At 41.7% G+C, this 22,125-nt stretch overlaps 1 protein-coding gene across 8 annotated transcripts in view; it reads left to right on the top strand.

Annotated features, from left to right (window-relative positions):
• Positions 1-22,125, top strand: part of fam204a (family with sequence similarity 204 member A) — an 81,286-nt gene that overhangs the window by 34,222 nt on the left and 24,939 nt on the right. For all 8 annotated transcript variants that reach the window (XM_072239628.1, XM_072239631.1, XM_072239623.1 and 5 more), the window contains one exon: positions 2,583-2,672. In XM_072239628.1, the coding sequence (XP_072095729.1) occupies positions 2,583-2,672 (90 nt within the window). The remainder of the gene's footprint in view (positions 1-2,582; positions 2,673-22,125) is intronic.

Below are 22,125 nucleotides of genomic sequence, written 5' to 3'. Positions count from 1 at the left end.
TTTCAGTTGTATTGGAGGTCTTCAGTATGCAAGGGGATTGGAAAAATCAGGTTGGGGTCAGATTGCAAGTGAGGGAATTTGTTGAATGCCTACTAGATGGCTTGTTAGAGCAGCTTGTGTTTGAGCCTACTTGAGGAAAGGCCATATTAGATTAGGTGATGTGTAATAGCTCAGATCTTATTAGGAAGCTTAATGTAACAGAACCCTTTGGAGCCAGTGATCCCAATATGATTGAATTCAAACTGCAGTTTGAGAGGGAGAAGCATAAGTCACATGTATTAGTATCACAACGGAATGAAGGGAATTACAGAGGCATGAGAGAGGACCTTGCCGAGGTGTTTTGGAGGGGGTTACTGGCAGGGTTAATGGCATAGCAAAGGAAGCTGAAGTTTCTGGGAATAGTTCACAAGGTGCAGGATAGATATGCCTTATAGAAGAAGTTGTTCTCAAATGGCAGGGGTGGGCAACTGTGGCTGACAAGGGAAGTTAAGGACCGCATAAAAGCCAAGGAAAGGGCATAGAAGGTAGCAAAAGTGAGTGGGAAGTTGGCTGATTGGGAAGCTTTAAAAATCCAACAAAAGGTACAACTAAAACAACTATCAGAAAGGAAAAGTTGAAATAAAAGGGCAAGCTACGGACAATATAAAGCAGGATAGTAAAAGTATTTTCAGTTATATAAAAAGTAAAAGGGAGGTGCAAGTTGATATTGCACCACTGGGGGAAAAACTTGCTGGTGAGGTAGTAATGTGGGCAAAGAAATGGCAGATGAACTAAGTAAGAACTTTATTTCAGTCTTCACTGGAAGACACTAGCTGTATGCCAGAGATCCACGAGTGTCAGGGAGCAGGAGTGCCAATGCTATTACAAAGGAAAAAGTGCCAGGCAAACTGGAAGTCTTCAGGTGGATAACCACCTGGACCAGATGAACTACATCTCAGAATCCAGAAAGAGGTTGTTGAAGTGATTCTGGCATGGTCCCAGAGGACTGAAAAATTGCAAGTGTCACTCCATTCTTTAAGAAGGGAGGAAGACAGATTATAGGCCAGTGTTGGAGTCCATTATTAAGGATGAGGTTTTGGGGTACTTGAAGATTAATGATAAAATGAGTCAAAATCAGCATGGTGTCTGTAAAGGGAAATCTTGCCTGACAAATCTGTTAGAATTCTTCAAAGAATTAACCAGCAGGGTGGACAAAGGAAAGATAATGGATGTCATTTACTAGATTTTTAGAAGACATTTGATAAGGTGCCTCACATGAGGCTGCTTAGCAAGAAAAAATTCTGTGGTGCTACAGGAAGTATACTGGCATAGATAGATTGAGGAATAGCTGACAGGCAGGAGGCAGTGAGGAATAGAGGGGGCCTATTCCGGTTGGCTGCCAGTGACTAGTGTGTTCCTCAGGGGTCAGTATTGGGACTGCTACTTTTCACATTTTTTGTCAGTGATTTAGATTGTGGAATCGATGGCTTTGTGACAAAGTTTGCAGTTGATACGAAGATAGGTGGAGGTATAGGTAGTGCTGAGGAAACAATGTGATTGCAGTAAGACTTAGACAAATTGGAATAATGGACAAAAAAGTGGCAGTTGGAATACGGTGTGGGGAAATGTATGATGTATGAGGGAAAATTCAAACATCGGAGGCGCAAAAGGACTTAGAAGTCCTCGTGCAAGACTCCCAGAGGGTTAATTCACAGGCTGAGTCTGTGGTAAAGAAGGCAATTGCAATGTTGGCATTTATTTTAAGTGGAATAGAATATAAAAACAAGGAGATAATGCTGAAGCTTTATAAGACACTAGTCAGGCTGCACTTGGAGTATCCTTCGCAGTTTTGGTCCCTTATCGCAAAAAAGATATATTGTCATTGGAGAGTGTCCTGAGGAGGCTCACAAGGATGATTCCGGGAATGAAGGGGTTAACATATGAAGTGCATTTGGCAGCTTTGGGCCTGTACTCATTGGAATTTAGAAGGGATCTCATTGAAACCTACTGAACGTTGCAAGGACTAGATAAGGTGGATGTGGAGAGGATGTTCTCTCTAGTGGAGGTATCTAGAACTAGAGGACATGGCCTCCAAATTGAAGGGCAACCTTCTAGAATAGAAGTAAGGAGGAATTTTTTTACCCAGAGTAGTAAATCTGTGGAATGCTTGGCCACTTAAAGTGGAAGCTGATAGATTCCTGATTAGTCGAGACGTCAAGGGATATAGTCAGAGGGCAAGTGTATGGGGTTGAATGGGATCTGGGATCAGGCATGATGAAATGGAGGAGTGGACTCGATGGGCTGAATGGCCTAAATCTGTTCCTATACCTTATGGTCTTATATTGAAAGTTATTTTGTTGGATTCAATGCAAAAGAAATTATTAATTAGTTGCAAGTGTAAGACTGGTTGTTAATAACTGAAATAAAGACAATATGTTGAAAATACTCAGCAACAACTCTAACAGATGGTGTTTTATTTACAAGTCATTACTTGTTCAGGTCTTTTCTTACATAAATGATTTCTTTCCCCATCAAATGTAGCCTCAGGTGGCTGAAGTTTTACATTTTGTTATTTGCAATTCTCTTATTAAACTGTTTTTCAGACAAATCTAGAAAAAAACCTTGACAAGGCCGTTGCTGCAGGGGATATAGATGAAGCAGAGCGGTTGAGTGACAACCTTGCTCTTCGTAAGGTAAGCTGTTAGGCCACAAGCTGTGCCTTCATCATGATAAATTACAGTACATTAATTTTTTTTAGCCTTTCCATGTGAAGAACAAATGCTGGAATTGTTTAAAATATTCATGGAATCTATGTTTCATTTTTAATATTTCTTCATTAGAGGACCATTTTAAAAATATTATTCTGTTGTCTCTCCTTCATATGGTATTAGACAGATTTTGTGGTGGAAATAACAATGGATTTAATCACATTGCTGCTTTTATTGCCTCTGAAGCATTGATAGTACAAGGATGTTTCCTTCTCATATTGTATTATTCTAGTGTCTTAGCATGAAGAACATGAGTTTCAGTCCTTATCCATTAAATGTTCCAGGAAAAGTTATGGCTGGAAAGTGTAACTGGATTTTTATTATTTTTTAGCACTAGCAACCTCTTTGGCAACAGATTTACCTTGGCAAATATTGAAAGGATTAGGTTTCTTTTTTTTTCCAAATAGAACATTATTTTGGTTTGTTACCTATCTCTCTCTCAATCCATTTTCTTCCCCTCTTATTTTGTTTCCTGTATATGGTTTTACACTGAATTAAATTTTCTAATATTTGTGGTTTAGGCCAAATGCATGAGGGAGGGTTCTTCAGTCAAGTCAGCTGACAGATAATTCTGCACCTTGGGCTGTTACACAAATATTAGATTCTCTGGAGGGCAGCGAACTGAAACACATTTCTATTTATTGTAAATTGCCAAGTTAAAGAGTATAAAAAGTCTGTGATAATCTCTTAAGAGTGTAAGCTGCAAAATCCAAGCCTTTGATTCCTTGCTGAGCTCAGGCATCACAGCTGCTGAATGCCTTTCTGATATTTTGCCTGAGCACCCATTCTTCTCATATCTGTGGTAGATATTGAATTTAGTGGTTTCCACCCTCGCACTAGCATTTACGCAGCTACTGGTCCAGAAGGAATTTTTGGAAACTTTCTCTTTCTGGATTTGTGAATAATTATGTCCATAGTGCAATCTGTCTTCTAAAGAACTTATTCTGCACATGTTTATATTCTACTTTTTTTGTTAGTCTGAAAAATCCACTGGATTAAGAAAGGTGCAGTTTGGTTTTGTAAATATCTCTTCTCAATTAGAAATAATTTTGATTGGATCCAGACAAGTATAATGGTAGGAAGACAAATTACACTTAGAGGTCGGAGGAACTTGGGCAGACCATCATTTCAGGAGTGGGTCACGGAAATAGCCAAAGTGGCAGCTTTTGAACGCATGTCTTACAAACAGTTTGATAGATTGGACATCTGTACACAAAAGTGGGGCAAATATTTAGGTTTCCTGGGGAGAGATAGTGGTGAATGTGTGGTGAAGCATATTGTTGAATGGCAGCCTTTTCTGTTATTAGAGGTCTAAATAGACACACATTCTTATTATATTGGTACTTACTTCTGCCATGTTTGCTTTTATTTTATGGATAATTTTATGTCTTGTAAGCTATGATTTACATAATTCCAACACTGACTCAACGGTTTGGGGTTAAAAAATTTTGTAGAAATAAAACTTGAAAAAAAAATTTTTTTAAAGAAATAATTTTGAAATTGGACAAAAACTTGTTCCTCTCTAACATAAACACAAGGAATTCTGCAGATGCTGAAAATTCAAGCAACACACATCAAAGTTGCTGGTGAACACAGCAGGCCAGGCAGCATCTCTAGGAAGAGGTACAGTCGACGTTTCAGGCCGAGACCCTTCGTCAGGACTAACTGAAGGTAGAGTTAGTAAGAGATTTGAAAGTGGGAGGGGGAGTGGGAGATCCAAAATGATAGGAGAAGACAGGAGGGGGAAAGATGGAGCCAAGAGCTGGACAGGTGATTGGCAAAGGGGATATGAGAGGATCATGGGACAGGAGGTCCAGGGAGAAAGACAAGGGGGGGGGAACCCAGAGGATGGGCAAGGGGTATAGTCAGAGGGACAGAGGGAGAAAAGGGAGAGTGAGAGAAAGAATGTGTGTATAAATATAAATAACGGGTGGGATACGAGGGGGAGGTGGGGCATTAGCGGAAGTTAGAGAAGTCAATGTTCGTGCCATCAGGTTGGAGGCTACCCAGACAGAATATAAGGTGTTGTTCCTCCAACCTGAGTGTGGCTTCATCTTTACAGTAGAGGAGGCCGTGGATAGACATGTCAGAATGGGAATGGGATGTGGAATTAAAATATGTGGCCACTGGGAGATCCTGCTTTCTCTGGCGGACAGAGTGTAGGTGTTCAGCAAAGCGGTCTCCCAGTCTGCGTCAGGTCTCGCCGATATATAGAAGGCCACATCGGGAGCACCGGACGCAGTATATCACCCCAGCCGACTCACAGGTGAAGTGTCGCCTCACCTGGAAGGACTGTCTGGGGCCCTGAATGGTGGTAAGGGAGGAAGTGTAAGGGCATGTGTAGCACTTGTTCCGCTTACAAGATAAGTGCCAGGAGAGAGATCAGTGGGGAGGGATGGGGGGACAAATGGACAAGGGAGTCGCGTAGGGAGCGATCCCTGCGGAAAGCGGCGGGGGGGGGGAGGGAAAGATGTGCTTAGTGGTGGGGTCCCGTTGGAGGTGGCGGAAGTTACGGAGAATAATATGTTGGACGCGGGGGCTGGTGGGGTGGTAGGTGAGGACCAGGGGAACCCTATTCCTAGTGGGGTGGCGAGAGGATGGAGTGAGAGCAGATGTGCGTGAAATGGGGCAGATGCGTTTGAGAGCAGAGTTGATGGTGGAGAAAGGGAAGCCCCTTTCTTTAAAAAAGGAGGACATCTCCCTCGTCCTGGAAGGAAAAGCCTCATCCTGAGAGCAGATGCGGCAGAGACGGAGGAATTGCGAGAAGGGGATGGCATCTTTGCAAGAGACGGTGAGAAGAGGAATAGTCCAGACAGCTGTGAGAGTCAGTAGGCTTATAGTAGACATCAGTGGATAAGCTGTCTCCTGAGATAGAGACAGAAAGATCTAGAAAGGGAAGAGAGGTGTCGGAAATGGGCCAGGTAAACTTGAGGGCAGGGTGAAAGTTGGAGGCAAAGTTAATAAAGTCAACGAGCTCAGCATGCGTGCAGGAAGCAGCGCCAATGCAGTCGTCGATGTAGCGAAAGAAAAGTGTGGGACAGATACCAGAATAGGTACGGAACATAGATTGTTCCACAAAGCCAACAAAAAGGCAGGCATAGCTAGGACCCATACAGGTGCCCATAGCTACACCTTTAGTTTGGAGGAAGTGGGAGGAGCCAAAGGAGAAATTATTAAGAGTAAGGACTAATTCCGCTAGACGGAGCAGAGTGGTGGTAGAGGGGAACTGATTAGGTCTGGAATCCAAAAAGAAGCAGAGAGCTTTGAGACCTTCCTGATGGGGGATGGAAGTATATAGGAACTGGACATCCATGATGAAAATAAAGAGGTGGGGGCCAGGAAACTTAAAATCATCGAAAAGTTTAAGAGCGTGAGAAGTGTCACGAACATAGGTCAGAAGGGATTGAACAAGGGGGGATAAAACTGTGTCGAGGTATGCAGAAACGAGTTCGGTGGGGCAGAAGCAAGCTGAGACAATAGGTCTGCCAGGTTAGGCAGGTTTGTGGATCTTGGGTAGGAGGTAGAAACGGGAGGTGCGAGGTGTGGGAATTATAAGGTTGGTAGCAGTGGATGGGAGATCCCCTGAGCGGATAAAGTCGGTGATGGGGTGGGAGACAATGGCCTGGTGCTCCTTAGTGGGGTCATGATCGAGTGGTGAATAAGATGAGGTATTCACGAGTTGTCGCTGTGCCTTGGCAAGGTAGGGGTCAGTACGCCAGACTACAACAGCACCCCTCCTTATCGGCGGGTTTAATAGTAAGGTTAGGATTAGTGCGGAGGGAGTGGAGAGCAGAGCATTCGGAAGGAGTGAGGTTGGAATGGGAACAAGATGCGGTGAAGTCGAGACGGTTGATGTCCCGTCGGCAATTAGCAATAAAGAGATCCAGAGCAAGCAGGAGACCAGAGCGGGGTGTCCATGAAGAAGAGGAGGGTTGAAGGCGGGAGAAGGGGTCATCGATGGGGGTGGAAGAGTCCTTGCCGAAGAAGTAGGCTCGGAGACAGAGACGGCGGAAGAAGAGTTCCACATCATGGTGAACACGGAACTCGCTGAGGTGTGGGTGAAGGGGAATAAAGGTGAGACCCTTACTGAGAACAGAGCGTTCTTCCTCCAACAGTTGAAGGTCGGAGGGGATGGTAAAGACCCAGCACGGATGAGAGCTGGGATCAGAGGGGGGAGGGGGGAGGCTGGGGGTGTCAGTGGAGAGGGGAGGGTTGGGGTGAGAGGAAGATGGAGCCTCTGAGTACCCAGGAGCTGACGATGGGATCTGAGGGAGACGGGATTGCAGAGTATAGGCCTTCTAAGTATTGGTGAGACCCAACACAGACTGGGAGACCGCTTTGCTGAACACCTACGTTCTGTCCGCCAGAGAAAGCAGGATCTCCCAGTGGCCACACATTTTAATTCCACATCCCATTCCCATTCTGACATGTCTATCCGCGGCCTCCTCTACTGTAAAGATGAAGCTACACTCAGGTTGGAGGAACAACACCTTATATTCCCTCTGGGTAGCCTCCAACCTGATGGCATGAACATTGACTTCTCTAACTTCCGCTAATGCCCCACCTCCCCCCGTACCCCATCCGTTATTTATTTTTATACACACATTCTTTCTCTCACTCTCCTTTTTCTTCCTCTGTCCCTCTGACTATACCCCTTGCCCATCCTCTGAGCTCCCCTCCCCCTTGTCTTTCTCCCCGGCCCTCCTGTCCCATGATCCTCTCATATCCCCTTTGCCAATCACCTGTCCAGCTCTTGGCTCCATCTCTCCCCCTCCAGGCTTCTCCTATCATTTTGGATCTCCCTCTCCCCCTCCCACTTTCAAATCTCTTACTAACTCTTCCTTCAGTTAGTCCTGACGAAGGGTCTTGGCCTGAAACGTCGACTGTACCTCCTCCTAGAGATGCTGCCTGGCCTGCTGCGTTCACCAGCAACTTTGATGTGTGTTGCATAGATTGATCGGAATCAGGTTTATTATCACCAGCATGTGACGTGAAATTTGTTAACTTAGCAGCAGTTCAATGCAATACATAATCTAGCAGAGAGAGAAAAAATAATAATAAATAAAACATGATAATAAACAAGTAAATCAATTACATATATTGAATAGATTTAAAGGAACATGCAAAAACAGTAATACTGTATATTAAAAAAATTGAGGTAGTGTCGAAAGCTTCAATGTCCATTTAGGAATCGATGGCAGAGGGAAAGAAGCTGTTCCTGAATTGCTGAGTGTGTGCCTTCAGGCTTCTGTACCTCCTACCTGATTGTAACAGTGAGAAAAGGGCATGCCCTGGGTGCTGGAGGTCCTTAATAATGGGCGCTGCCTTTCTGAGACACCGCTCTCTGAATATGTCCCAGGCATTTTGCAGGCAAGTGCCTGAGATTTACAACCTTCTGCAGCTTCTTTCGCTCCTGTGCAGTAGCCCCTCCATACCAGACAGTGATGCAGCCTGTCAGAATGCTCCCCACAGTAAACTATAGAAGTTTTTGAGTGATTTAGCTATCTTTCAAGTTAATCTTGAATTGTTTCAGCACAGTTTAATGATTTTCTCTTTATTTAAAAGAAATGTGTGGTCTTTAGATTTCTTTTTTCTGGAATCTTGACAACATTTTAGACTATAATAAGACCAGAAGACATAGGAGCAGAATTAGGACATTTGGCCCATCGAGTCTATTCCGCCATTCATTCATGGATGATCCTTTTTTTCCCCTCCTCAGCCCCACTACCTGGACTTCTCCCTGTAGTCTTTGATGCTGTACCCAATCCAGAACTTATCAGTCTTCACCTTAAATACCCCAACAACCTGGCCGGCATAGCTGCTTGTGGTAACGAGTTCCACAAATTCACCACCACCCTCTGGCTAAAGAAATTTCTCTGCACCTCTGTTTTAAATTGATGCCCTTCTATCCTGAGGCTGTGCTGTCTTGTCCTAGACACCATCACCATGGGAAACATCCTTTCCACATCTAGGCCTTTTAACATTCAAAAGGTTTCAATGAGATCTCTGCTCATCCTTCAAAATTCCAGTGAGTACAGACCTAGAGCCATCAAACATTCCTCATGATAACCCTTTCATTCCTGGAATCATCCTTGTGAACCTCCTCTGAACTCTCTCCAATGGCAGCATTTCTTAGATAAGAAACCCAGAACTGCTCACAATACTCAAGGTGAGGCCTCAGCAGTGCCTTATAAAGCCACAGCGTCACATCCTTGCTCTTTTATTCTAGACTTCTTGAAATGAATGCTACCATTGCATTTGTCTTCTTCACCATTGACTCAACCTGCAAGTTAACCATTCGGGTGTTCTGCACAAGGACTCCTAAGACCCTTTGGATCTCAGATTTTTGGATTTTCTCCCCTTTTAGAAAATAGTTTGCAAATTCAGTTGTTCCAACAAAGTGCATGACCATGCATTTTCCAACATTGTATTTCATTTGCCACTTTCTTGCCCATCCTCCTAATCTAAGTCCTTCTGCATCCTTCCATGTTTCCCCAACCCCACCTGTCCTCCACCAATCTTCCTATCATCTGCAAACTTAGCAACAAAGCCCTCTGTTCCATCATCTAAATCATTGATATACAGAATTTTAAAAAATGGTCCTGATACTGATCACTGCGGAACACCACTAGTCACTGGCAGCCAACCAGTAAAGGATCATTTTCTTCCACTCACTGCCTCCTACCTATCAACCAATGCTCTAAGCTTGCTGGTAACTTTCCTGTAATGCTGTGGGCTTTTAACTTAGTAAGCAGCCTGATGTGTGGCACCTTGTCAGGGCCCTTCTGAAGAATCCAAATATACAATATCCACTGCATCGCCTTTAGTTATCCGACTTGTAATCTCTTTAAAGAATTCCAACAGGTTTGTCAGGCAAGATTTTCCTTTAAGAAAACCATGCTGACTCTGTCCTATCGTGTCCTGTGTCACTAAGTATTCCATAACCTCACCCTTAATTGACTCCAACATCTTCCCAACCACTGAAGTCAGGGTAACTGATCTATAATTTCCTTTCTGTTGCCTCCCTCCTTCCTTGAAGAGTGGAGTGATATTTGCAATTTTTCAGTCCTCCGGAACTTTTAGTTGCTTTCTGTAGGTTTTTGAAAGCTTCCCAATCCTCTATCTTCTCGCTGATTTTTTGCTTGGTTGTATGCCCTCTCTTTTGCTTTTAAATTAGCTTTGACTTCCCTGGTCAGCCAGAGTTGTACTATTTTGCCATTTGAGTATTTCTTTGTTTTTGGAATACATCTATCCTGTACCTCCCTCATTTTCCTCAGAAGCTCAAGCCATTGCTGCTCTGCTGTCATCCCTTCCAGCACCTCCTTCCAATTTACTTTGGCCATCTCCTCCCAACATATTGATGTGGTTACAGCACTATACTTCAGTAGGAGCTTGAAGGGATTTGGCATGTCAACAAATACACTCAAAAACTTATATAGTTGTACTGGGGAGAGCATTCTGACAGGCTGCATTGCTGTCTGGTATGGAGGGGCTACTGCACAGGACTGAAAGAAGCTGCAGAAGGTTGTAAATCCAGTCAGCTCCATCTTGGGCACTAGCCTACAAAGTACCCAGGACATCTTTAAGAAGCAGTGTCTCAGAAAGGCAGTGTCCATTATTAAGAACCTTCAGCACCCAGGGCATGCCCTTTTCTCACTGCTACCATCAGGTAGGAGGTACAGAAGCCTGAAGGCACGCGCTCAGCGATTCAGGAACAGCTTCTTCCCTTCTGCCATCCAGTTCCTAAATGGACATTGAAGTTTTGGACACTCACTCACTCTTTTTAATATACAGTATTTCTGTTTTTGCACATGTTAAAAAATCAATTCAATATATGATTGAATAATTGATTTCCTTGTTTATTTATTATTATATTTTATTTTATTATTGTTATTATTTTTTTCTCTCTTTGCTAGATTATTGCATTGAACTGCTGCTGCTAAGGTAAATTTCACGGCACATGTCGGTGATAATAAACCTGATTCTGATTCTGATTCATACCACTGTAATTTCCTTTACTCCACTGAAATACTGCTTGTCAGACTTTACTTTCTCCCTATCAAATCTCAAATTGAATTCAATCATATTGTGATCACTGCCTCCCAAGGGTTCCTTTACCTTAAGCTCCTTATTGACCTCCGGTTCATTACATAACACCCAATCCAGTATAACCCATCCCTTTGTTGGCTCAATGACAAACTGCTCTAAAAACCCATCTTGTAGGTATTCAGCAAGTTCACCCTCTTGAGATCCATTACCAACCTGAATATCCCAATCTACCTACATGTTAAAATCTCCCATGACAATCATAACATTGCCCTTTTGACATGCCTTTCCTGTTTCCCATTGTAATCTGTAGCCCACATCCCAGCTACTGTTTGGAGGCCTGTATATAACTGCTATCAGAGTCCTTTTACCCTTGGAGTTTCTTAACAACCCACAAGGATTTAATTTCTTCTAATCCAATGCCACATCTTTCTAATGTACTGATGCCATTCTTTATCAGCGGAACCTATCCGTCCTATCCTGTGTCCCTTCACTCCGGTTCCCACCCCCAGCAAAATTCGTTTAAACCCTCCTCAACAGCTCTAATTTTACTTTAAAGAGGAACTGTTTAGTCATTTGAAAGAAACATTACTGCTTTCTATTTATTGTTTATTTTGAAAGAAGTTTGAAATTTTAATTGGTAGATCAACAGAAGAATGAGTGATCATTCGATCGTAGCAGGTCCTCAGGAGGGTAAATGTTGAGCTGTTTCTACTATAGCGTGGGTTCCCAACCTGGGTTCCACGGACCTCTTGTTTAATGGTATTGGTCCTAAAGTAGGTTGGGAACCCTTGCACTAGAGGGAGAGTCTTGAAGGGAAGCCATAGGAAAAAGATGAGGAGGCATTATTTAAAACTCAGATATGTTGAAATTTCTTCTTACTGAAGACACTAAGTGAGTCTCCATACCCATGGAGCTTTGTGAACCCTAGATCAATGGAAGTATTTAAAGGGGGGAGTAGAGAAATTTTTGAAAGTGGGGAATTAAGAAGATTAAAAGGTAAACTAGCAAGAAGAGAAATTGAGGCTAGGGGCAGATCAGCCACTATTATATCTAATGGTGGGACAGGCTTGAGATGTCAGGAACCCTCTCCCATTCCATTTATCATATATTGTAGCTTGAGAATGTTATTCTTCACAGATCATCTTGGGTACTCACTAGATCTTTCAAAGTGTTAGTGGCAAATAATTATTGCTATGCAGATGATAGTTGAAATATAAGTATTAACATAAAATTAGGTCTAATTAGAGTAATACATTTTTTACCCAGTGGCGCAATTTGGATTCTATAAGTGATGAGAGAACTAATTGTATTTAATTGTGTATAACATTTTTCCTTTCATAATTAATGTATTTATACAAAAATAATTTGAGTATTTGTGATACATGTTTGTAGTATAATTGGTGCAGTATATTGTTTAATAGTTTGTTATTATTGGTAATATTAATCACAACAGTTTGATACTGGCCTATTTTGTGTAGTAGTGTAAACATTGATGCTAACAGCACCGACCATTGTTATGGAGGAAACTGGGTACCTGCACAGTCCAGGACTGTAATCAACAAATTATTTTGCTGCACCAGTACCTCACTGAAGTTCTCTGCATTAAAAGAGAAGAAGTTGCAGCATGTATTAAATAGTCAGTCACTACACAGCCTAAGAAAATTTGGGTCTATTATATTCAAGTATAAGTGAAATTTTAATGACATATGAATCACTACCACCGGTTTCTGGAGCTGAGGACTTACTTCTACATGGAATAGAGTCACATTTCTTTAGATACTTAAATTGCCCTTTTAAATTAAAGTAAGTGTGGCGGCTTGCCCACGCGGCAAGTGAACTGGCTCCAGCAGTCGTGGGCGAGTCCGCAACCAGCAGCAACCGAGAGGGCTCTGAGTGCAGGGCAGACCTCGGCCCAGAAGCCAATGTCACTTCCGCCCCGCAAAGAGCGGGGGATGCTGGGAGCGGGCACTTAAGCGCGCGCGGATTGAAACAGTAAACACTTCAACCAGACCCTGCTCAACTCAGTGTGTTGCTTTCACTCGTTGCGCATCAGCACAACCACATAAGCTTTTTCAAATGGTCCTCTTTATTTTATCTCTCACGTAATTCCATTTTTCTTTTCCTCCGTTTGATAGGTTTTAAATACTTGGTTTTACATTGGGTTAAATATTTTGATTTATTTTTTTCTGGGTTTAAACTTGACGAATTTATTAAGAATTCTTAATTCTGATCAGCTCACACCATCCCTAAGAAGGTAAAATGGTACAGAAGCTGTCCTTCATTTGGACCTTATTGCACAAAAGAAAAGAAAACAGCACAAGTAGCTTGCTCTCTTGATCAGATGTCAAGTAGACAGATTGTGATTTAATAGGCGAAGAATTAAAGAGATGCATCACGCAGATATTAAGTTTAAAGTTCAAGGTAAATTTATTATCATGGTACATTATGTCACCATATACGACACTGATTCATTTTCTTGTGGGCATACTCAGTAAATCCAAGAAACACAGTAGAATCGGTGAAAGACCACACCAACAGGATGGGCAAACAATCAATGTGAAAAAGACAACAGTATCAAGAACATGAAATGAAGAGACCTTGAAAGTGAGTCCGTAGGTTGTGAGAACAGTTCAGGGATGGGCAAGTGAAGTTGTCCCCACTGGTTCAAGAGGCTGACGGTTGAGGGGTATTAACTGTTACTGAACCTGGTGGTGTGGGTCCTGCAGCTCCTGTACCACCTTCCTGATGACACCAGCGAGAAGAAAGCATGACCTGGGTGGTGGGGGTCCATGACGATGGAATTTGCTTTCTTGCAGCAGTGCTCCGTGTAGATGGGGAGGGCTTTATCTATGATGGACTAGGCCATATCCACTACTTTTTGCAGGATTTTCTGTTCAAGGCCATTGGTGTTTCTATACCAAGCTGTGATGCATCCAGTCAATATACTCTGCACTGCACGTTTATAGAGCTTAGAAGTCCTACTCTGTAAAAAAGTGTTAAAATTACATTCTGCAGAAGCTGAAGAAAATTTGAGTTCTGGTAGTCTGTGGTTTTTGTGCATATAAAAAATGCAGCAATGTATACTCATTAGGTGATAGCACCAATATTTTCCCCTCGTTGGCACAAATTAAAAAAAGATGTATATCTCAAAGATCCCTTCCCACAACTAGAAGCAAGTTCTGCTAATAATTGGCAACCATGCGTGTCTTGCATGAGCACTAAATTCAACTGATGCTGGAATTCATCATGCAACTTGGGGAGCTCTGAAAAGAATGTAGCTCCACCAATCCAGCAGCAGACATCCCATCTACTGACATCAAACAAACATCCTCATTCTAAGTGAAGCCTCCAAGGACTAAAGTGGGACTGGTAAAGACCTCAATATGAAGAAGAAATGTCTGGGTTGTTTAGTGATCAATGACCACTAGGAGATAAAGTTAAAAATTAGCTTGATTTTTCCCATGTACATCAAAACAAACGAAGCATTGAACTGCATCATTTGTGTCAAATGAAATCAGGAAGGATTGTGCTGGAGGCAGCCTGCAAGTATCACATGCTTCCATCGCTATCACTGCATGCCCATAACTTACTAAACTGGAATTAAATCCCAGTCGGTGGTTGATATGCTGTAAAACAATTGTGCTAACCACTATGGTACCATGCCAAACTTTTTGGAGATTGAAGATAATTAAAAATGTCAATGTGAATGGCTAAGCCTTTTCCATACATCCTCTTCTTTCTACTGCACCTCACCATATCATCAGGCTGTTTGAACATGACCATTTCACCTGTCCCCTTCTCTATTGATGGGCTCATGCTCGTATCTTTCCTATTTCAGGCCCAGGCAGCTTAGCTATCATTTAAATGAAGGCTCAAACATTGTGCCACCATCCTTTAGTTCCACTGACTCTGATCTTGATATTGCAAGCACAATAGAGAGCAATTTGAAGTTGGGATCTTCACATGAGCTTCCAGACCTGCTCCTACCCAAAAGATTCAGCGGTGGAGCACTTGTGCTTATTAACATAGGCCAACCTTAAGATGAGGGCTGATGAGAATGCACAATGGGTTATTTAGAATATTGTTTAATCTACCTTGAGGGTCTGTGCTATGTCTTTAGGAAAACAGGGAATCCAGCTCCATCTGTTTCTGCATTAAGCTTCACTCCCATCTTTTCCAACATGACTGGTGGCCAACTTTCAAGTTTAATTGTCATTCAACCGCGCACATCAATACAACCAAATGAAATGGCGTTCTTCCGGAGCAAGGTGCTAAAGACAGTACCAATCACATACAGTGTATATAGCAAATATAGTCATGATAGTAGAAAAACATAAGTCACATAATATATACAGTCCAAGTCACTGAATGTCTCAGAAGCCACCCTACGACGGAAACTCACATCGGGCACTCAAGCTCTGCTTTTTCAATCCAACTTTTGACTGCAGTTTTATTGACTTTAGATTTGAAAGTTGAAGGTGCAATAGTACTCCAAAAATCTTTCCTCCAGCAGTTTACTGGGACGTCTAAATCCTGCTTGAAATGAATTCTAACAGAGGAATGGCAGTATTGGAATTGTATCACTGTGGGGTTGAATTTCACTTCTTATCATTATCACTTTATGGATATTAGAAAACACTGGTAGTTTGGTGTTTATTGCTTATCCCAAATTGCCCTGGAGCTGCCTTTCAGATTTATTTGGCTGATTGAATTTCCATGGTGATTCCACACAACGTGGAAATGGTCACAATCACATTTCAGTGCATGTAATCAGATAATGCTGAAAAAGGACCACACAACCTTATATCTAGACACTTGAACAAACCAAAAAAATCCATCTCAAGCATGCTCTCAAACAATCAGAGGTACTATGACTTCAAGCTCACGCTGTGTCCAAGACAGTGAGCTCTGTACAAACTGATTTTCTAACAAACCTACAAAAATATGATAATCCCTTAAATGGTTGGGACCTAATTTCCTGTGCCATTTCCACACTAAGTGCTAATTTCATATACATCAATCAGCTGCAGAGACATCATTTATACATTTCTCGAGGATTAATATTACCTCTGCAGGCTCTTTCTTCAGGCATGCAATAGCAAGTTTCATCATGTCATGTGTATACTGTAGAGTAGTGATTGCACTTTGTATTTTGGTTTGATGCTATAATTCAATCCCATTGAAGAGTGCGATTGCATTTTTAGGCATACATAACCTACGTAATGCTACTTTGAGAGGAGTGCATGATCAGAGATAGCATGAAAAGCATCTCTAAAGATCTTTCCAAGATGGGATGTCAAGGAATTCAGACACATAAGAAAGCATTAGTTGTTTACTTTGTAAATGGGGATATTTAACAAGAATGAATTTTTAACATAGATTTTTAGAAAACACTGATTGGGCATTAGATTGATGATCTGGGAATATATAATAGAATGCAAGTGAAATTTGGAATGAGTGACTGAGCTGTGTGGAGAGATTGCAGTTGTTCTCCTTCAGCAGAAGATAATCCCACTGAGGTCATTGCAATTTTGATCAAGCAAGTTTGAAAAAGCTAGTTCTTACAAGTTAGTTGAAAACTACAGTGCATAAACTGGAGGAAGTTTGCAAAAGAAGTAGAAGGGAATTGAAAATCTCTTCACACAAGTTGGATCTTTTTATAAGCTTGAGCACAATTGCTGAAAAGATAATATCAAACTCAATAGAAATTTGCTGAATGAATCAACATGTATAGGCCCTTCCAGGGATAGCAAAGTTCCATTTCTGTGAACCGTTCATAACTTGGACAGTTTGCAGGTCAGAATCCTCCCCACTAGTATCCCAAATGCTTGATCACATGTAACCAGGAGAGGGCCTGTGGATGAAGGTTCTGAGTTGTGGGAATGCACTGTTGAAAATATCCTGACTGGTTGTATCTTGGTTTGATATGGCAATTTCATTTGCAGGAGCTTAAGGGCTTGCACCAAGTAGTGGACTCAGCCCAGTACATCATGGGCACATTCCTCCCTACCTTCGGTAGTATTAAAAACAATAGAATCCGAGCAACACACGCAAAATGCTGGAGAAACTGAGCAGGCCAGGCAGCATCTATGGAAATGTGTAGAGTCGACATTTCGGGCTGAAACCCTTCAGCAGGATTGGAGAATTATGTGCTGGATGTAGAGACTGGTGGGGTGGTAGGTGAGGACAAGAGGAATCCTATTCCTGGTAGGGTGGCAGGGGGATGGGGTGAGAGCAGACAGGCATGAAATGGAAGATGCGGTTGAGGGCAGTATTGATGGTGGAGGAAGGGAAGCGCCTTTCTTTGAAAAAGGAGGACATCTCCTTCATTCTAGAATGAAAAGCCTCATCCTGGGAGCAGATGCAGCGGAGACAGAGGAATTGACATAAGAGAATGGCGTTTTTACAAGTAACAGGTGGGAAGGGGTATTGTCCAGGTAGCTGTGGGAGTCTGGGGGTTTATAATAGACATAAGTGGATAGCAGATTACAGAAACCCACAACTCATTTCCTGATAACAGTAGGGTATTTTGGAGAAATCTATTCGTGCCTTTAAAGAAGTAAGCACTTCTCCTGCCCCTCCCCTCCATAAGGTGACACTGTTCTATATTCTTTAATGCATTAGTATTTTACCTGTCACAGTGCAGCCTCCTAACATGAGAAAGGAGCAGAAGTCGATTATTCAGACTCTTTAGTCTGCACCATCACTCAACAAGATTATGACTGATCTAACTCATTTTCCTGCCCTTGATGTGTATCTTTTGATTCTAATATCAAGCACAGAAAGCAGTTATAAGGAACTCTATAGTCAAGGGGACAGATAGGTGACTCTGAGGACGCAAAAAGGAAACATGGTTGGTCGTTTGCCTCCCAGGTGCCAGGGTCCACAATGTTCCTGAACACGTCCATAATCTCCTGAAGAGGGAGGGTGAGCAGCCTGAAGTTGTGGTACATATTGGTACCAATGACGTAGCTAGAAAAAGGAAGGAGGTCCTGTGAAGGGAATATTCTGGGAATGAAGGGGTTAACATATGAGTGTTTGGCAGTTTTGGACCTGTGCTCACTGGAATTTAGAAGAATGCGTGGAGATCTCATTGGCACCTACTGAATGTTGAAAGGACTAGATAAGGTGGATGTGAAGAAGATGTTTTCTGTGGTGGGGGTATCAAGAACTAAAGGGCACAGCCTCAAAATTGAGGGGCAACCTTTTAGAACAGAGGTAAGGAGGAATTTTTTTAGCAAATGAGTAGTGAATCTGTGGAATGCTCTGCCACAGACTGCAGTGGAGGCCAAGTCCGTGGGTATATTTAAGGCAGAAGTGGATAGTTCTGATCGGTGAGGCTGTCAGGGCACCAAAGAATATGGAGAGGAGGCAGATGTATGGGGTTGAGAGGGATCCGGGATCAGCCATGATAGAATGGCAGAAAAGACTTGATGGGCTGAATGGCCAAATTCCTTTCTTTGAGCTGTTGCTGTTTTGCTCACATTATATCAATATGCTGGTGAATTTGGGTCATTGGACGTGAAACACATGGGAAGTGGTAAGGGTGAAAAGAGTCGCCCAGAAGAGATGTCTGCTGGCCTGCCAGTTAAAAGTATGTCTTGATAGGTGCCAGCATGATAAACTCTTGGGTTTCCCCCTGAAATCAGCCCGTAAGAGATGACATCAGAACCACCAGGTTCCCAAATTTTGAAAGGTAGTCTAATCTTTAAGTGGGTGGCATGGTAGAGTAGTGGTTAGCACAACAGCTCCATTGAGCTAGGTTCAACTTCGCTGCTTTCTGTAAGGAGTGTGTATGTTCTCCCTGAGACCACGTGGGCCTCCTCACATTCCAAAGGCATACGGGCTGGTGGGTTAATTGGTCACATTGGTGTCATTGGGCGGAGCAGGATCATTGGCCTGGACCTGTTAAGGTGCTGGATTTCTAAATAAATAAAAAAATAAGTAAATTATGTAAAATACGTACTTGCAGAGCATAAACCAGGAGAAATTAGATGAAATCTGGTTATTATCATGTTACAGTTTATCCAAGTTTCCTTTGTGGTGTCATATTTCTTACAGTACATGAAGATTACGCTCCAAAAAAAGTAATTGAAAGTATATAAGTAAAGCGCTTAGGGTATCTGAGTCTAAAGTCTTAAGTCTTTTTGATAACTTTCATGTACCTAAGATGTTCATGCTATTCTCTTTAGTGTTAAATATAGTAGATGGCAGTCTCAATGCACGATGGCTTCACAGTTAACTAAATCTTTAGATGCCAATGCACAAAATGCATAAGTCAAATATCTAAGTGCCTAAAGTGACTGTCATCAACAGAAGTTATGAACAGGAGTAACTCCTTGAGAGAAAGGTGGTCATTAAAGAGTCCGCCTACATCAGATAAATTAGAGAATGTTCATCATGGTGAATTGGGGGTATAGAAGCTCTCATACTTGATGCTGCTCAACTAACTGAACATCTTCGTACTAATGCCCAAAGCTTTCTCCATAAGTACTATTTAGTAGCTAAGAGAAAGGCATACAGGACATTGATAAATAGTGACTAGATGGAATAAAGTACTGCACTGTTTAAACACTTCTGGTAAGTAATTATTACTGTTCTATTTACAAAGTTCATATCTGATGGAAAACACAGTATATATACTGTAGAATTTTGAGGTTTCGTACTGTGCAAAAGTCTTAGGCACATAAATATCGCTAGGGTGTATAAGATCTTTGCACAGTACTGCATTTGTCAACATGCAATTTGTAAATCTGGTGGGAGTAAAGGATGTTGGGAATGACAAGGGGGTGTAAGACAGATGACAGAGGAGTACTAGGGACAGGGCGTGGTGCGGAGGCATAAGCACCCAGCTGTGAGATACCAAGCATGGTGATTTGATTCCAAACAATTGGTTTATTGATCATTGCAGAATGTTTCTCTGGTGCTTCCCACTCCCTCCCCTCTTCCTTCCCCTTTTTCTAACCAAGATTCCCCTCTCCCTGCCCCCTTCCCACTCTAAGTCCACAATAGAGACCCATATCAGAATCAGTTTTATCATCACCAACAATATATCATAAAATTTGTTTTGTTTTGCAGCAGTAGTACAGTGCCATACATAAAATTACAACAATATTGTGTAAAAATCTTAGGTATCCTAGCTATATGCATGTGCCTAAGAGTTTTGCCCAGTTCTGAGGCTGTTAGCGAGAAATCTGCAGCTTACCTACATGCCTTTGTTTTAAGACCAGAAATTGTTTGCTGTTGGCCTGAAGCAATCTTTTCATGTGAAATTTCTTGTTTGGCCAAAACTCAAACTTCACATTTGATTTGTAGCTTTAGATAACTCTTGTTTTTGCAAAGGTGCCATACTGTCTGTGAGTGCTCTAGCCCAAAGCAATAACTTAATTACAATAAAACATAGTAACCTCATTTAAGAAACTGCCAAAATATTTTTTATCGATTTTGTATAATTTAGAGGAATTAAGTTATTGGATGATGGTAAACTTTGGTGAATTTTTCTCACATAAAGTTGTAATCAAGTATAAGATGCATCTTGTTATACATTCATTGTGTGAAATTAATTGTGTGTAAAGACTTTTCAAAAGAACTTTAAAAACTATCAGAAATCTTTCATGTCAAATGAACCAGAGGATCAAAAACTCCAGATAAAGTGATTTGTTAGTAAATTAAAGAACCTTTGCAGATGCTAGTTGAACATATTCATTCTTTGTAGTCCTCCTACTAGTAAAAAACTCCACTCAAATATATAGAGTGGTACTTATAGTTTATCTTTAGTTCATTTCAACTGTTACATAAAATTGGTCTTAAGTGGTTGGTTTCTTTTAGTCATAGTCATACTTTATTGATCCCGGGGGAAATTGTTTTTTGTTACAGTTGCACCATAAATAATTAAATAGTAATAAAACCATAAATAATTAAATAGTAATATGTAAATTATGCTAGGAAATAAGTCCAGGACCAGCCTATTGGCTCAGAGTGTCTGACCCTCCAAGGGAGGAGTTGTAAAGTTTGATGGCCACAGGCAGGAATGACTTCCTATGACGCTCTGTGTTGCATCTCGGTGGAATGAGTCTCTGGCTGAATGTACTCCTGTGCCCAACCAGTACATTATGTAGTGGATGGGAGACATTGTCCAAGATGGCATGCAACTTGGACAGCATCCTCTTTTCAAACACCACTGTCAGAGAGTCCAGTTCCATCCCCACAACATCACTGGCCTTACGAATGAGTTTGTTGATTCTGTTGGTGTCTGCTACCCTCAGCCTGCTGCCCCAGCACACAACAGCAAACATGATAGTACTGGCCACCACAGACTTGTAGAACATCCTCAGCATCGTCCGGCAGATGTTAAAGGACCTCAGTCTCCTCAGGAATTAGAGACTAGGGCTATATAATGTTGGCTGGATATTTTACTCATTTATAATTCAATTTAGATGTTAACATTATTATATTATGCTGTTTAACTTTATCATACAATGAGCTTTTTAGCCATTGGTTCATATATTCACTGTGACTAATAACTTAGAAGAAAATCCAAGATTGCAAAGTTGAGCCACAAGAATGGTCGTAAGAAACCTTACTATTTTCTAAAAGTTATTGTTGGGTGATGCACATTCTTCCATGTCAGCTTAAATAATTTTCTCTGATATACATCAATTTAAGACAATGGAAAACTGAAAATGTTGGAAATCTGAAATAATAACAAAATATTAAAAATACTCAGTAGCTCAGACAACGTGTGAAGAGGGAAAAAAACAGTGGAACTCCTTTTATCAGAACTAGGGAAGGTTAGAAATCATATTAGAGAAGGGAGAAGAGTGGAGAGAATAAAGATGGCTCTGGGGGGAGGGTGGAGAGCAAGAGAGCACGAATAACCCAATTGGTGGTGATGTTGCTTGAGAGAATGTTGAAGAAATAAAAGGATGATTCAGATGTATTAGAAGTAGGTTCAGACTTTACTGGTTTTACATTTAGATAGGACATGCATAGAATAGTAAAGCCTCTTAAACTCCACCAAGCTACCTGATTCCACAACTACCCCAGTAATCTATTCCATGCATCTACCAGTCATGTTGCCTCCAACATACCTCCTGACATTAATAACATGGGGAGGGAAAACAGTCAGTATACTCTACTCTTTCCTTCCTGTGGCCACATGGGTTCCAGTTTCCTCCCACATCCCAAAGAGATGAGTTGGTAGGTTAAAGTGTGTAGGTTGTAGGTAAGTGGTAGGATGTGGGAGAATAATAAAAATATTATTTACGTAACATTAATGTGCCTGAGTGGTTGATGTCATGCTAAAGGGCCTGATTAAGGCTGGCAAGGT

This window comes from Mobula birostris, chromosome 21, assembly GCF_030028105.1.
Source record: "Mobula birostris isolate sMobBir1 chromosome 21, sMobBir1.hap1, whole genome shotgun sequence".
Classification (NCBI taxonomy): Eukaryota; Metazoa; Chordata; class Chondrichthyes; order Myliobatiformes; family Myliobatidae; genus Mobula; species Mobula birostris.
The sequence above is the reverse complement of the archived record's forward strand: the minus strand, read 5'-3'. Positions and strand labels throughout refer to the sequence as shown.